Genomic DNA, 16,270 nt, shown 5'->3' with positions numbered 1-16,270 from the left:
CTATATAATTTGATGTCTGAGTCACTTAATGGTTCACCAACATCCTTTTTCAGTACTAGATTGGTAGGCATAGGTGTAGATACTGGCTTATAGCTTCATTCAGCTTTGTTTTGAGGAGAAGATTTGAAATGTAATGTTTCTGAGAAAGAAGGATTCCATCTGAAGAAGATAAAACTTCAATACCAAGGAAGAAATTAAGAGAACCCAGATCAGAAATAGCAAATTCATGGGAGAGAGAGGTAATGGTGGATTGAACCAATGAAGGATCACTTCCTGTTACGACGATATCATCTACATATATAAGTATATAGATGGCATTTATAGAAGAAATGGGGAAGAACAAAAAAGTATTAGTTTGTGAAGCTTGAAAGCCTTGGCTAAGAAGAAATGTGCTCACTCTTTCAAACCTAGCTCTTCGAGCTTGCAAACATGGTATGGCTTATCTGAATCAATGAAGCCAGGTAGCTGACTCATATTAACTTCTTCCTTTAGAAAGCCATTGAGAAAGGCATTTTTGGTGTCCAACTGTCTAAGAACCCAACCTTTGGAGACAACCAAAGATAAGATGATTCTTATAGACACTGGCTTAATTAATAACTGGACTGAAGGCTTCCTCATAATCTATTCCTTCAACTTGATTAAAACCCCTAGCCACTAACCTTGCTTTGTATCTAGATATGGACCCATCAACATTCTTCTTAATTCGAAATACCAATTTGCATCCAATGACATTCATGGTTGGGTTTGAATGAGTAAGATCCCATGTGCCATTTTCAAGAAGAGCATTAATTTCTTGTGACATTGCTAATCTCCATACATTTAATCAAGAGGCTCTGATACCATGTTTGAAGTAAAGAAGAAGAAGAGAAAAGTTGTAAAATCTTATTTCTCAAAAATGTTAAAGAATTACATTTAGAACTCAGTATAAATAGAGTTTCCAGAGAGAGAGAGTAACAGGGGAAAGAGAAAGTTCTTACTAACTAACAAACTTAACTCTATCAAAGTTGTTAACACTAACTATTTGAGTTGGTTACTCTAACTAACTAAGTTGTTATTTTCATTTGTTGATAATTGTCTATCCTTAACAGAACACTATTAGCAATAAAGGAAATATGGAGACTAAAGAAGAAACGATAGAAACCATCGTCGTTTCTGTGGCAACATTGACGGTCGAAAAACTTTACGTTCGGCTGTCGTAAAGGCGACAAGAGAAAAAATTAGCATGATTAGTTTGTCACAAAAAAAATTGCTACAGGCTGTGGCCATAACTTTTTTTCTTTGTTGATGCTTAAAAAGCGAAACATAGGAAGTTAGTCAAGTGAAACTAACCAGGCCACCAATGGATGGACCCATGGGCCTGTTCAACGAGGCTGTTGGTCGTCTTCTCTAGCTTCCGCAAAAATAGAGAGAAAAAGTGATCCAGTGTTTAAAGTTTTGACGGGTTTATGGGTCTTGGCCAGAACTGAAATTATCCGAACAAAAAGGGGGACCATGAGTTTCCCAAGTAGTCTCTGTGTCTCGGTTTGTGGTGAAACCGAGTGGTATCGAAGAAACTCAGTTTTGCGGCCAAGAGTTTTATACAACGAGAAGTCCGGGAAGTTTAAGTCCAAGAAAACAATAATGTTCAATTGTAAAAAATAACATGAGAAAAGGTTGTAGGATTGACTTTGATGATGCTAAAGAGACAATAAAGAAGGAGAAAAAGAAACAATGGAGATCGAAATGGTGATTCTATTGATCACTTTAATGAGTATTTACAAGTATTCAAATTACTCCATGATTTACATCAGGAATAGATGAGAAAATAGAAAAAGCTTACAAAAAACAAACACTAAAATTAAGGGAAGAGGCCTAATCTGGATTTTTCCCTTCTTGTTTGAGCCTGCTAAAATGGGTGCCCTACAAAATAAACATCACTGAACCTAAAATGAAGAATCTCTCCTGGCATGATAAATCCGAGGTGAAAAAAATTATCTCTCTCGTGGCATGATAAATGAGACGTGAAAAGAATTATATTGGATAACTTGGAGCAGCATTATTTGCAAACCTTTTCACCCAGGAGGTTTAGTCTTCCACCTTCTAATTCATGGGTTCGAGACACAGTTGACAATTAAAAAAAAAAAAAAAGAGGAGAAAACATTATGGTACTAATTAGGGTAAATGGGAGACTATGAGACCAACGGTTTTCTATGGAAGTGTAAACAATACTCCCTCTGCCCCAAAATGAAAGTCCTGATTCTTTTTTGGGTTGTCTCAAAAGGAAAGTCTCATACCATACAAACCTTATAATATTCAATATTTTGGCAAATATACCCCTCTTTAAGTCTATCAATATCAAGTGCTTTTATTAGGAAAGATAATGCATATACCATTTCTGTCCAATAAAATTCATTGGATTGAATGATAATAAATGTTAGCATTCTTTTTTAATCAGGACAATCTGGGAACACACAAAACGAAAATAAATCTGTTGAATTTCGATAATGGACTATGAATGTGAGACGGAGGGAGTAATATTTAATTGTAACCGAGATTTCAAGAGACATGCTGCACTTCAGTTGGGGATGGCGAAAAAATGCGTGGTGCTCAAGTAGACAGCTAGGATTGGAGTTTTCAGCAATTTATGTCATCTTCAGTAAGGATTCATTCAAGTGTCTTTGAAGCTTGAAACTAGATTGTTAATGATTCGGAAATGGATGAGTTAGCAAATTCACTAGAGATTCAAGGTGGAGTGCACCTAAATGAGTACCATAGAGTTTGGAAACCGGCTACAGAGGAGGGATTTTCAGTCAAGTCACGGCCAGAGAGAAGAGGCCTGACCAAACAACTCCAAACTAAAGCAATTTGGAGGTGCCCTTGAAGATTAATTTATTTCCCTTGGAGTAGGGTGGACAAGTTGAAGAGAAAGATGCACCATTTTAGTTTTTTTTTTTTTTTTTTGAAATTTCCTTACACTAATTGGAATAAACGTTATTACAATATTTACTAACTAAAATACAAGGAACATTTTTTAGGGATTGAGCCATTGGTCCAAAAAGGGGGCCAAAATGAAAATTTCACCCAAAGTTGCCTAAAAATGAAAGGGAGGTCCAATCTGTCAGTTTGGGGGTCAAAATTACGTAAAGGGCCCTTAGAAAATAAAGTATTTACCGTTCATGCCATCGAAAATTACAAAATTGCCATCGAAAATTCTCGGGAAACGATTTTTTTTTCTGAAAATTATTTTATTTACTGGAAATTTGAAATTTTCGGGAAATTACAAAATTTTAAAATTTGGGCGGGAAATTATTTTATTAACTGGAAATTTTCGGGAAATTATTTTATTTACTGGAAATTTTTTTCTGTACTAGGACATTTTTGCTGGGCGGGAATTTGAAATTTCGTAAAAAAATTTGAAAATTTGGGCGGGAATTTGAAATTTCGTTTGAAAATTTCAAAACTTCGAAAAAAAAAAATTTGTGACCGGGAAATTATTTTATTTACTGGAAATTTTTTTCTGTACTAGACACTTTTGCTGGGCGGGAATTTAAAATTTTCAAAAAAATTTCAAAATTTGCCCGGAAATTTAAAATTTTTTGAAATTTTGGGCGGGAATTTGAAATTTCGTAAAAAAAATTTGGGCGGGAATTTGAAATTTCGTTTGAAAATTTCAAAACTTCGAAAAAAAAATTTTGAGACCGGGAAATTATTTTATTTACTGGAAATTTTTTTCTGTACTAGACACTTTTGCTGGGCGGGAATTTAAAATTTTCAAAAAAATTTCAAAATTTGCCCGGGAATTTAAAATTTTCAAAAAAATTTGATATTTTCGCCGGGAATTTGAAATTTCGTTTAAAAATTTGAAAATTTCGAAAAAAAGATTTCGTTTGAAAATTTCAAAAAAATTTGAAAATTGGAATTTTTTGTGTAAGGGAAATTATTTTATTTACTGGGAAGAGATGGTTTGCTGGGCGGGAATTTGAAATTTCGTTTTCAAATTTTCAAAAAATTTTGAAACTTTGAATTTTTCGTATACTGGTAAATTATTTTATTTACCAGACATTTTTTTTTTTCAGGAAAACGTCAGCATGTCCCGTCCAAGGGCAAGAGGGGAATAAAAAAAAAAAATCTGACATTTGGACCTGCAACTAATTTTTGGGCAAGAGTGGATTTTTTTTGGGTTTACCCCCCACTTTTTGGACCCCTGGCTCAAAAATCCGAACATTTTTCCACATTTTGCTTCTACTCTTCTTTCTTGCCCATTTTGCTAGCTTGTCTGCATGCGAGTTGAGTTCTATTCTGGTGTATTTGAATTGAACTATTTCAAATTCTCTTCTGATTTTTCGAATTCTTCGGATATGGATCAACGATTGCCAGTGTACTGATATTCTTTTATTATGGATGTGCTTTATGAGATTTAAATTGTCGCTTTCTATGATTATTGACTTGTGATATTGTTCTTTCGCCCATACTAGACCATGTAAGATTGCCATTGATGCGCCATTTTAGTTAATAGATGTATAATGTAAGTCCACTACCACTTGGAGTAGGGGGTTGGACACCTAATCTGCATAACAGATGTCTTAAATTGATTCCTCCGGAAATTGAAAATTCATGATTTACAGCAGGAATACATGAGAAAATAGAAAAAATTTACAAAAAGAAACACTAAAATTAAGGGAGGAGTCGTACTCTGGATCTTTCCCTTCTTGTTTGAGCCGGCTAAAAGGGTGCACGACACGAAAAAATGAACATCACTGAACCTAAAATGAAGAATCTCTCGTTGCACGATAAATTAGAGGTCAAAAAAATATATCGGGTAACTTTTGGAGCATTCTTTGTAAATGTTTTCACCAAGAGTCTTCCACCTCTTGGTACTTATTGGGGTGAATGGGAGACTATGAGGCCAACAATTTTGCATGGAAGTGTAAACATTAATAGTTAAGAGGAACCGATATTTCAAGACACATGTTGCATTTCTGTTGGGGAAGGCTGCGTGGTGCTCAAGTAGACTGCTACAAATTGGAGTTTTCAGCAATTTAATCAATCCCAGAACAAGGATTCATTCAAGTGTTTTTGAAGCTTGAAACTAGAATGTTAATGATTGGGAAATGGAGTTAGCACCTTCACTAGAATTTCAAGGTGGAGTTCACCTTGAGTGAGAATGAGAAAAATAGAGTTTGGAAACCGGCTAGAGAGGAGGGATTTTCAGCAAGTCACGTTATGAGACATAAACAACGAAGGGGGCCTGACCACACAACTCCATACTAAAGCGATTTGGAGGTGTACCCTTAAAGATCAATTTATTTCGCTTGAAAAGCATAGCTCAATGCGGCGGACAAGTTGAAGAGAGGAAGCACTATTCTAGTTAATAGATGTATAATGTACATCCACCACCACTTGGCGTAGTAGTTGGATACCTATTCTACATAACGGAGGTCTTAAATTCGATTTCTATAGAAGTGAAAATCCATGATTACAAATAAGGTAGAGGTGTCATAGGAATAAATGAGTTTCATGTCTCAAAAGAGAAAGATGTATTATTTTGAACAAAAAAGAATAGGAATCTACAAACCAGTTTCTAGTTCACCTGGAAATTTTGGAATTCCTTTTCGGCAGCCGCCAAAGTTATATCTTTGTAATACCGAAACAAGGGAAGAGAATATGGAAGTTAGTTCTCATGCCCTAATATGGATATGGAGTATTTGGGGAACGAGGAATCGAGCCATTTTCAAAGGGGTTAATATAAACTTCCCAAACGTCGAGATATCCATTATTTTTTTTTGTTTCTCTTTTCGGCTAAGAAGAAAGCATTAGGGACTTCACTAACAATTGGGATGCCAATTTTAAAACAATGTAATGGGTTTCTTTTTTGACAGCTTTGGTACATAACCTTTTTAATATATTTACAATTTTTCTTATGTTCAAAAAACTTATATATATATATATATATATATATATGAAATTAGTGCAACGATCAATGTCTTTTATCTGGTTCTTTTGATCGTGATGCGTTTTGCACCCAATGACAAGTCCTTACGATTTTCATCCAAAAATATGTGCTAATGCATTTCCAAACTCGATATGTTCCATGAACCTTCAACTGAGAAAGCTTTAAAATGCATCGAGCGTTTCAGACTTCCTGAAGACAATCTTCGTGAGATGCCCTCAGAAACTATAAGATAAAAGACAGACCATTACAACACTTTTTTAAGAGGTTATTCACTTGGTTGCGGCTCTGATGCAACCGAGATATAGCCTAATACAACCTACTTTTAGTTGTCCATTGGCTGATCTACGGAAACTAATAAAATGTGAGACTTGGAGTTCGGTTACATCTTAGCCGTAACAGAACCCCATCCCAGGTGTACATTTTGCAAATTTTATTTGAAGCTCTGTTTCCATCTATTCTTCGCCTACTATTGAAGCTTTTAACCTACCATTAAAGAACATCTTTTTTGTGGTACGTCTAACAACAAAAACTCTAGGCTGGTCAAACAAATGGGGACAACAGCGACTGCCTTTAGGCCATCAACAAGAGAAGCTGCCGCATCCATAATGGTGGCAGCAAGCAGAGCCTATATCAATGTATCAGAAACTCTGGTTACATACCATCCTTAACCCCTTACCCTTGCAAATCTACTCGGTTGTACACCTAGTGACCTAGGCCAGACAGTTGCAGGCTTAGCTAACTCAACCTCTATCCACCACAAAAGTTTCCATACTCACGAGTACGACGTAAAAATGACAAACGAAATGATTTAACTATAATGAGAGATTTGAATTGATATGTACATCTTCTTCTCTTCTTACCTTGACAAACTCAAGACATTTAAGACTGGACCTTACCAAAGAAAAGCAGGAAATCTCAGAAACATGAATGGGAAGAACTTACAGTAAACCTGTCAGCTGCTCCTGCTGCCAAGACAAGAACCTGCAACTCCGAACCTAAATAAATTTGTTAACTGCTCCTCTGTGCAAGCTATTCTCTCGCTTTAGGTGAAGCTTCATAAAAATTTTGAGATGAATAATGTGGGGAAGTTTATCCAAGAAAGGGGTTTCCGAAGGGGTTGGTTGACTCTTGGTTGCTCATCATCTGCTGCTGCTGATGCTGTTCTTGCATGAATGCATGTTGTTGTTGGTTCATTTCCACCATCTGGACATTGAGAGGTGGTGGGATATTGTTTGAGTAAAAGAATGGGTCTTGGTTAGATTGCGGAGAGATCTCAAAAGGGTTAGAAGCCACTGGTCCCATTTGGTAGGGCCCATTTGGGTTAGCTCTTCTCAAAATTGCATCCTCATATAGACCGTCTAGTGTTAGTTTGTCCAACCCGCCAACCTAGCATGATAATGAACAAAATCAATGAATAGAAAATACTGAGCCGTAAACTGCAGCAACATCATCTGTTAAGGACTTAATAGTGAATACTGAATAGTTACCCATGCACACAGCACACATGCTTTCTGCTATGGCATCTAAGCTAATCATCAACAACTCTCCAAATATTTGCATTTTTCTATGTAACATGCAGTGGATGTTCCTTTTTAGAATATTTTTCCATACCAGATACTCATACCGAGTACATGATAGTGAGAAAAACTAAAACGTTGGGAACTTAAAACTGAAACAACAAAGCACTAACATATAGGATTTGGAGCGTTAAGCGTTGGTCATTTGAAAGAACACGTCGCTCAATGCCCTATATGTTGGAAGGAAATCAGATTGGAAATGAAAAGGCTAATGAAACATGAGGTTCATGAGAAGATAGAATGACTCTGAATGAGTACTAAATTCCCAGATGTTGCTATGGAACCTCAACATAGAAAACATAAGCAATTGATTTTGACATCGACGAAACTTTATTATACAAAACTGTTGTTAGAAAATCATTGGCATATCAAACAAATATTGATCAAAAGAGGAGATTAGATTCGAGTACACAAAATTCTGATCACTCAAACTTATAATGTAGGTGGTGGGTCAAGTGCTAGAAAGAGTTTCATACCACGACGTTCACACTTTGCACGCACACATAGCATAAGAAAATCTACTTACAGTTTAAGAATGAGCGAACCATTGGTCAAATTTCAATTAGATGCCAAGATTAACAAAAGAGGTTAAGAGACTCTTGACCAATAAACATATCATAAAAGTAGTCAAAGAAATCTCAAGGTTTCTACATTTTTACAGCATAACACTAGACACTGCTAACTCAGTTTATTATGTGATATGGTTAATGAGATTGCTAAAGTTGGATGAAGTGTAAAAACTCCGGTGGGAAGCCCTCTTGAGGACTAGGTTAGTGAATTAAATGACTACATATATCAACTAAAGAAGTGATGTATGTATGGTGTGACTTTTATGTGTGATGGGCGGACCAAAAGTGATGATGTCAGGAAGTGATTTCCCGGATATCTCTAGGAAAATTGTGCTTGTATCCTTTGATTCAATAGTTCCTTACCCGCTTTTGATGACTAGAGTGAGCGCATAAGCACCGACACACATTTCAAGGTCAGGGAGTACAAGTAGTCGTAGACATACCACTTTAGTGTCGGTAACAGCATCTGAATTAGAGGTGGGATTGGTAACAAGTGCAAGCTCCCATCCAGCATTTTCGCCTGTCAAACTTAGATCACTTGTTGTATTTGTTGCATTTTCTACAAGTAGGAAGACAAGGATGAGCAACACATCATCAGGGTAAAGAGTATCTAACTCCAGATTTATGAGTACAGCTCTAACTTACCAGGTCCCATAAGAGCATCAGCAAGAGAATTATTCTCATCCAAATTTGGTGCATCGTGGCTCACTTCATCGAACCCCTAATACAAACAACAATCTGGTTGAACTCGCATGATATTAAACATAATCACATTTTTGAGGTGTGCTTTCCTCGAGAATCCTCTTACCAAGAGATCAATAATAGGTTTATTTACTGGAGCTTCAATCAGCTCATCCTTTTGTGGGTCCTCCGGAGATGAAGATTGAACAGGTTTTTCTTCAACCTCATCAGTCTCTCTTGTTTTATCAACTGAGACAAATTCATGAGAAGCAAGTCCTGCCTTGGGAGTGGCCCCCCTGTCATCATTGGCCTATAAATAGACAGAAATATAGAAAAATAGAAATTAAAAAGTGAATGAGTTCAACTGGATAACACCTGTAAATAAAATTCCCACAAAGCAGTAACAACTAACAAGAATAGACAACTCAATGATTTAATCTAGATCATTGCAAAATAAGAACACATAAAAAAGTTAAAAGAACTATCGCCTTCTCTCCTCTGGTCAGTCAACTTAGGATTCCTAGCAACTCCTGGGACAAAACCAATCCTATCACAAAGTCTTTATCAATATACAAATATTTTTATCAAATAGATGAGCAGAAAAAATAGTATAGGCTAAAAAACTTGATCATTTAGAGCTTCACCAGTTTATGGATAATCTATATACGTTTGGTATGACCAATCCTCCCAAGATACCCAACGTCAATACCACATCAACTTGGAAGATATGAGACCTCTTTGAAAGCAGCGCCAAATTATTATTCTGATTCAGACTAATGTAAAACCAAGAGGCTCCATTTCAGGTCAAGTTTGAACACTACTAGGTAATTTCACATGATAAGTTTAAATTTTGTGCATATATGTTTTGTTTACTTCCACAGTTCCAGATAAACCTATCATTTAAAGCATCTTTTAGCTTAATGTGTTGTGTATATTATGTAAAAATTTCCAATGTGACACTAAAAAGAAGATGATGATAATAAAAGGCTTAAATACGTGTAGAATCGTCTCAGAATTGTCTTTTCCCAACAAAAACATGTAGCATATGAATGTTACACAGCTACAATCTAACACTTATCCTTCTTGAATGTACCTAAACTAGGATGCAATTAGCCAATTATTTTGCTTGAAGCACTAGGCAAGGCCGACGCAGTGGGTGGTCTTTTTTCCGTAATTCCTATATGAAACTTCAGTATGTTTTCATAGATATTCATAACATTTACTTCTGTATACAGATTAATACAGGAATACTCAAGTACCAAGACACCATTAAGAAGATAAAAAAAAAAGATTTTCAGGACCTAGCTCCATTAATGGAGGTTTTTGTGTAGAGAGAGAAAGGGAGGAAAAAGATGAAGATGAAGATAAAAAACAAAAAGAGATAATTATGAGGGACTAAACCAAAAATAAGAGAAGAAAAAGACAAAAGGGTAGTCTTGGAAAGTTAAAATCTGACTTTTTGGTCAATGCCTCGAAAAATACAAAAGGGGGCCATCTGGGTATTTTTGATACTTTAGGGGGCCAAGCGGGAAGCTGGTCATACTTTTGGGGGCCAATCAGGAAATAACCCTTAAAAAAATACGTGTTGGTTGCCTAGAAGCATCTTCTTCACCTTGCTTCTAGGTGCCCAAGTTTGAACCTGTCGCCTAGGGAACGCCTACTGCCTACACAACACTTTCGACGACATAAATGCTATGTTAGCAACGTTATAAGCTCCTGGGGACCTTAGCTTTCTTTTATATCCTTTTTCTGTAAATTCTTTTGCATCCTCTTTATAAAAGTTTCATTATTCAGCACTCAACTAAAAGTCTAAACTATGAAAGTTGAGTAGAAACATTGAACCATACCAAATTCCTTTGAATAACCAATGGTCGTGGAGCCTCCTTTACATACTCTTCCATGGCAGTGACAAATGATGCAGGAGGCTGAAATTAAATATGTCCCATGATATTAGCAGAATTATCGCAGCAGAAACCTCGGGATATTTAGAGAGTACCTGAAAAAAATCCAAAACGTAAAAACGAGAAGTGAAAGAGAGTTTTAGTACCTTTTCTAGTTTGATAAACTTCTGCCCCCGTCCAAGCTCAAGTCCCCTACACTTCTCATAGAACTCAGATAACATCTCTGTCTGTAACAACATATAGGCATTTCCCATTTTCAAGAATAACGATAACAATTGATGAGAAGGATCAAGCTGCACCAATGCCATTTGCTTCAAATACAGAAAGTACTAATCTAAAGAGCGTAAATTTGAGAAAAAGTTACCTGACTCCCAGCCTTTTTGTAAATTTCAAGCGCCCTCACAGCATCATGCTTTTGCATCTCAAAAAACTGTTCCAGAAGAAAAATAATTGGCACCGAAACAGAAAACTATGAACTAAAAGGGATCAAGACAACCAAATCTCTACCTTGTCAACCAAATTGAGAATACCATCATTTATTGCAGTGTAAAGCTTAACACTTTCAGATGCAACCTGGAATGCATAGATACTATCAGAGACAGCACCATATTGAGCGAGCTGCTAAAACTACATGTTTCTAAGAAAGAACCCTTACAAGAGAAAGTGCATTCAGAATAACGATATTATGAGTAGCTGCTCCCTCTGGCTGCAAAAGTAGTCCATAAGAAATGTTGAGTAACATAAACAAACTGGATACAATCTATTTAACTGACAAAACAAGGACTCAATCTCCATAGCTGACCTAAGAAAGATACAATCTGAAAGATACTGTTTAAAAATCATTACTAATAACCAACTGAAAAGGTAATTACCAAGCAAGCAAGCAGGCGGAAAAGAAGTTGCTGTAGAGCAGGTAATTGTTCAAGCAACTCATCAGTGTCAAGGTCCCTAGTTTTCTGATCACGAAACATGAAAGAAACCTCATTACCCTTGTAACCAACCTAAAACAGCATGGCATAGACTCATGCCTCCCAATAATCTAAATAACCCACTATATTAGAAATAATAACCACACTTCGTTTATAAGAACTTTCATTTAAGAAAACTTTCAATCAAGAAAACGTTTCTTTCCTAGGTTGTATTTAGGTAATGGCATCACAGATGATGAATTGGCTTCGCGGTGTGGTAAATTTCCTGTTTCGTTTAAGGAAAATACGCTTTGTTCTTGAAAATTCAGACCAAGTACTGCAGATGAACCATTGAATCCTCTTGGCAGGATCAAGTTTGTCATGAATAAAAAGAGAGATTGCCAAGAAACGTGAAAGGGGGAAAGCAAAAAAATAAGAAAATGCTTACTGCGCGACCGGCCTCGACATCATACTTCAGTATATGGTAACACTGCAATCGCTCCTCAAGATATAGAGCATAAATACGAACCCAAGCAGAATAATCCCATGCTTGACGCCAAAACAAACCGTCAGTTTCAGAGTAAATTCTGCAAATTCTCATTAATTCGATAAATTGATCAAATAGGTATGTACCTTGTGGATTAGAGTCGTCCTTAAAATGAGATAAGTTCAACATATGACCTCTGCTCTTGCTATAGTTACTCAGTTCTTCAAGAAATGTAACATCAACTTCTCTTAGTGCACGATGTATTACAAACAAAGTTTTCAAAGCAACCTAATAAAGAGATAGTAAGCTAAGCTCAGTAGGATTGACTGACAAAAAATACAGTAGAACTTTTATCTGGGAAAACATAACTGTCTCAGAATAAGTATTAACAGGAAAGAACATGTAGAAATAGGATATTTTGCTCAGTATATTAAGTCTAATGGTGAAGCCACAGAAATAGCTTGAATGAGACAAATCTTACAACAAGACATGCATACATCACCAATGGAAATATTGCACTTTTTGATGGCTAATGAGAAATACGAACTTAGCTACGACTGAAAAGAATTAATGTACATAATTTATATTAGAGAAAGAACATAAAAGGGCGGAAGCTTGTCCATCGCGACTTTTAAGCAACTTAATTGAAAAGACGGCACCAGTATGCTTCTTTTCAGATCCCACGGATTAAATTATGTACAAAACTCTACCTCTAATGAGCAAGACATTAAGTTAACCAGTTTGAACTCCATAACAAGGATACAGTACCAATGCTCTTCTACTAGCATTAATGAGCAAGACATTAATGCTCTTCTACTAGCACATAATCGTTTGAGAATATGATCTAGTTGATATCCATCAGTGTGGGGGGAAATGACAAGAGTCAATACATTGTGTCAGCAGATAAATTTTGGTGGGTTCTTATATCTAACAACTTTCTTTCCTGAATATCCGTCTACCGAGCATCAGGTTTTGAACCACTTATCAGTTCTTTAAAACGATAGTTTCTTAATGAGATTCAAGTTATAGATGTTCGCACAAACTTAGGAAAGAAAATGAACAGAGATTAGAGAAACATACTGCCCAGTTGTGTGTTTTTGCAAGACGTTTTGATAGACTATGAATGCAGTATGCAACATCTGCTCGAGGTCTAGTAGCTGAAACCGCTTGGAATATAACTGCGAAAACAATGATAAGCATAATTTTTATAGCAGTTGGATTTTCATTAAGGCTAATAAGATAAAACATGAAACTATGTGAATTACAAATCTCAATATTTTGCTGTACTTACAGCGAACATGCTTCTCCTTTGCTACACGCTCGACATGGTTTGTGGCCTTAACTATTGCAACATCCAGTTCCTATAGACAAATAACCAGAAATCACTAAACTGCTAGACTATAAGAGAAAAAATTTATAAGATTCAAGAGATCAGTTTTACAGATAAAGAATCACCTTGTAATCGCTATTCACCTTTGCCAACCCCACCTTTGTGGAGTCCTTCAGTGCTCCAAGAGCTTTTCTAAAGCTTTGCTGGGTACTACTGCTTCCTGCCATTCCGTTATTTCAAGCAAATATGTTCCTCTGAAGTCCAGAGAAACTTATATCTTGTTAATCTGAATGAAAGAATTGTTAGTAAATTGAAATATGACAAATTGCTATAAGAATTAATGTGGAATACTTCTTCAACAACACTCAAATCTTAACTTCTTATAAAAGAAAATTGCAAGGGATTTTTCTTACAACTTCCTAGAAACACCAGTCCCTAACAATGTGAGTTCATCATAATTGAGTTGGCAAAAATTTTCTGAAGTGGGTAAAAGGATAAACTATTAAAGGCTGAGATCTTCTCCAATTTTCCATTTTTCCTTTCAAAATACACTATTGATCCTATCCCATTCCATCTTCCTACTATTGCCCTACCCATCCAGTTTCATAACTTTCATTTACGATAAGCTTTTTGAAATTGAAAAACGGGGAGTTTTGTTGAGATTAGTAACACACTAACCCTCTCTACAGGGTATACATTCTTCAATACCAACTGTCTTTCTTTTAGTTGTTGAATCTCTCTTTGATTGATCAATGTGTGATATTCCCAATCATCATTACTAGTGGAATCGAAAGGGTGGGAGTGGTCTAACGATATTCCTTCATTAAATTTGAGGAGAAAAGAGAAGGAAAATTGAAGTTCCAATACAAATATTGGAAACTGAAGTCAGTGAAAAGCCCTCTTTCAAAATCTAACTACATCAATGTTATATATTCATGACATTCAGGATTATAATAATGACCTTAAAAAGATCAATTACATTCAGGATTATAATAGATGTTCAATTACATTCAGGATTATAATAATGACCTTAAAAAGATTCAAGTACCCTTCAAATGCTAGAGCAAGAAAAAGGAAAACAATCAAATTGAAACAAATGCTGATATCTCTTATAAAAGAAAAAGATCAGAGTCGAGAAACCAAAATGATGATCTTGAGAATCTCTTATAAAAGAAAAAAAATCAGAGTCAAGAAACCAAAATGATGATCTTGAGAAAGTGAAATCGACAGGGATTTCAATGCATTCAAACATTCAAAAAGAGTGATAAAACCTAGAGAGAGAGAGAGAGCGATTGCGCACCTGAGAAGAAGAATAGGGTCGAAAAACTAGTCCAGCGAGAAGGGAACTGAAAAGAAAACACCTTGTTAGAGAGAAAGAGAAGATGGATTTCTGTTGTAAAGGTGGTATGAGGTTCGTTTGTTTATTTGTTCTGTTATTATTGATTCAGCAGACGCTAACTGATCGATGAATTTTGGTACGGCAGCGGGACGGAAAAGGACGTAGTTACTCAACTTCGAATACCAAGGTCATCCGTTGGTTGCCCAAGTGGTTCTAAACTTCTTGATCTCAATGCTCCCACCTCGCTATCTGCTTCAAATGGTTTTAAGGTGTTGACGTAAACTCTAGAAAACCCTGGAGGTTCTAGGTTCGAATCTCAAAGAAGGTGGAATCTTTAGTTATTTGAATTGAGATTATTAGGATATAAATAATGCAGTTGGGCTTTAGGCCATTGTTTATTGGGGTATAGGCCCGATCTTGTTTGAGTTTGAGTGGGCGGTTATCGAGCTTATCACATCTATGATGTATTAATGCCAAATGTAACGACTAACATAGATAGTAGTCGACTTCCAAAGAAAAAAACTTCGAATACCAAGTGGTGCCTAGGTGGCATAGAATGTCAATATGGATGGTTTAGACATGAAGTACAAGAGGTGTCTAGCCCCTACGGTCCAACTAGGGCCTCTTGGGGTTGAGCCTCCCATATGGTCCAACTAAGCGCCTCCCGCACGATTGTTAGGCTCCCAAGGGAGATAGGGAACCAACCCATGCTTAACTCACACTCATATTCTCTCTATAATTTCTCTCATTTTATTTCTATCTTTCTCTGATTTTCTCATTCTTTCTTATTTTATCTATTTCTTCATTTAATGGATCCTCAAGATGTGCAACAAATGTTCGACGAAAGGTTTATGGAATCGATGTCTCCTAATTTTCCGTTTGTTGAATTAGGGAATGATGATACAGAGGAAATATCACCACTCATTCCCTCAACATTTGATGAAATTTTTGATGATGTTTATGATCAGACTACAACCAAAAAAGCTCCACGGATGTCGTATGCACAAGATGAAGATAGTTTACTTGTTCATTGTTATTGAAACTCACATATGATGCAGTGACCGGAAGAAATACAAAATTTTAAGTTCTATAAAAAAAAAAGAATATCCGATGAATATAATGAAAGGCGGTCCGAGAGCGTACGTTAAGGAGGTAAATCTCGTTTGGGCGAGATAAAGTATGAATGTCAAAGCCTTATTTCTATTTGAGTCTAGTAAATAAAATACCGGAAAAGCGTGGTAATCAATTACAATATAGTAATTATTCAAATTTTTAATGCCTTTATTTCTATATTTTTCTACCTCATAATATAACCTAATAAATTTTGTTTCTAATAGTTTGAAAGAGCATTTGAGGCTTTTAAAAAGCACAACAAGGAAAAAGCCTTTAGATTCGAACGTGTTTACAAAATTCTACAAACACAAAATAAGTAGATGTCTGAAATATCAGGTGAGACAGCATCCGGCAAAACAGATTCTAGTTCCAATTCGAACGCAGGAATACCTCTTCTGATCCATCGGAGGGAAGAACAATTGGTCGTAAACAA

The 16,270-nt window shown here is 36.0% G+C and overlaps 1 protein-coding gene across 2 annotated transcripts; it reads right to left on the bottom strand.

The window, feature by feature from the left end:
- Positions 1 to 6,724: 6,724 nt before the first annotated feature.
- On the bottom strand, positions 6,725 to 15,035 carry LOC147531512 (putative clathrin assembly protein At5g35200). 2 transcript variants are annotated; one of them, XM_086648725.1, is made up of 16 exons: positions 14,686 to 15,035; positions 13,511 to 13,671; positions 13,347 to 13,416; positions 13,136 to 13,233; positions 12,202 to 12,343; positions 12,017 to 12,117; positions 11,533 to 11,616; positions 11,316 to 11,366; positions 11,168 to 11,233; positions 11,025 to 11,090; positions 10,807 to 10,887; positions 10,607 to 10,684; positions 8,887 to 9,069; positions 8,724 to 8,799; positions 8,522 to 8,637; positions 6,725 to 7,318 (listed from the first exon to the last, which is right to left on the bottom strand). In XM_086648725.1, the coding sequence occupies exons 2-16, from the start codon at positions 13,610 to 13,612 to the stop codon at positions 7,022 to 7,024; spliced, it is 1,611 nt and encodes a 536-aa protein (XP_086504851.1). In that variant the 5' UTR covers positions 13,613 to 13,671; positions 14,686 to 15,035; the 3' UTR covers positions 6,725 to 7,021. The 2 variants fall into 2 exon arrangements, with proteins under 2 accessions (XP_086504851.1, XP_086504852.1); XM_086648726.1 differs by having other exon boundaries at positions 13,511 to 13,655; positions 14,686 to 14,898.
- Positions 15,036 to 16,270: the final 1,235 nt, after the last annotated feature.

This window comes from Eschscholzia californica, unplaced genomic scaffold, assembly GCF_041429995.1.
Source record: "Eschscholzia californica isolate CP2 unplaced genomic scaffold, dmEscCali1.0.p SCAF_6, whole genome shotgun sequence".
NCBI lineage: Eukaryota > Viridiplantae > Streptophyta > Magnoliopsida > Ranunculales > Papaveraceae > Eschscholzia > Eschscholzia californica.
The sequence above is the reverse complement of the archived record's forward strand: the minus strand, read 5'-3'. Positions and strand labels throughout refer to the sequence as shown.

Excerpts from the sequence above, each read along its gene's own strand:
- LOC147531512 (XM_086648725.1), bottom strand. The coding sequence starts at position 13,612 with ATGGCAGGAAGCAGTAGTACCCAGCAAAGCTTTAGAAAAGCTCTTGGA. Across the intron at positions 12,118-12,201 it reads GGACGACTCTAATCCACAAG|CATGGGATTATTCTGCTTGG; the intron begins GTACATACCTAT and ends TTTGGCGTCAAG. Across the intron at positions 10,685-10,806 it reads AGTTTATCAAACTAGAAAAG|CCTCCTGCATCATTTGTCAC; the intron begins GTACTAAAACTC and ends ATTTAATTTCAG.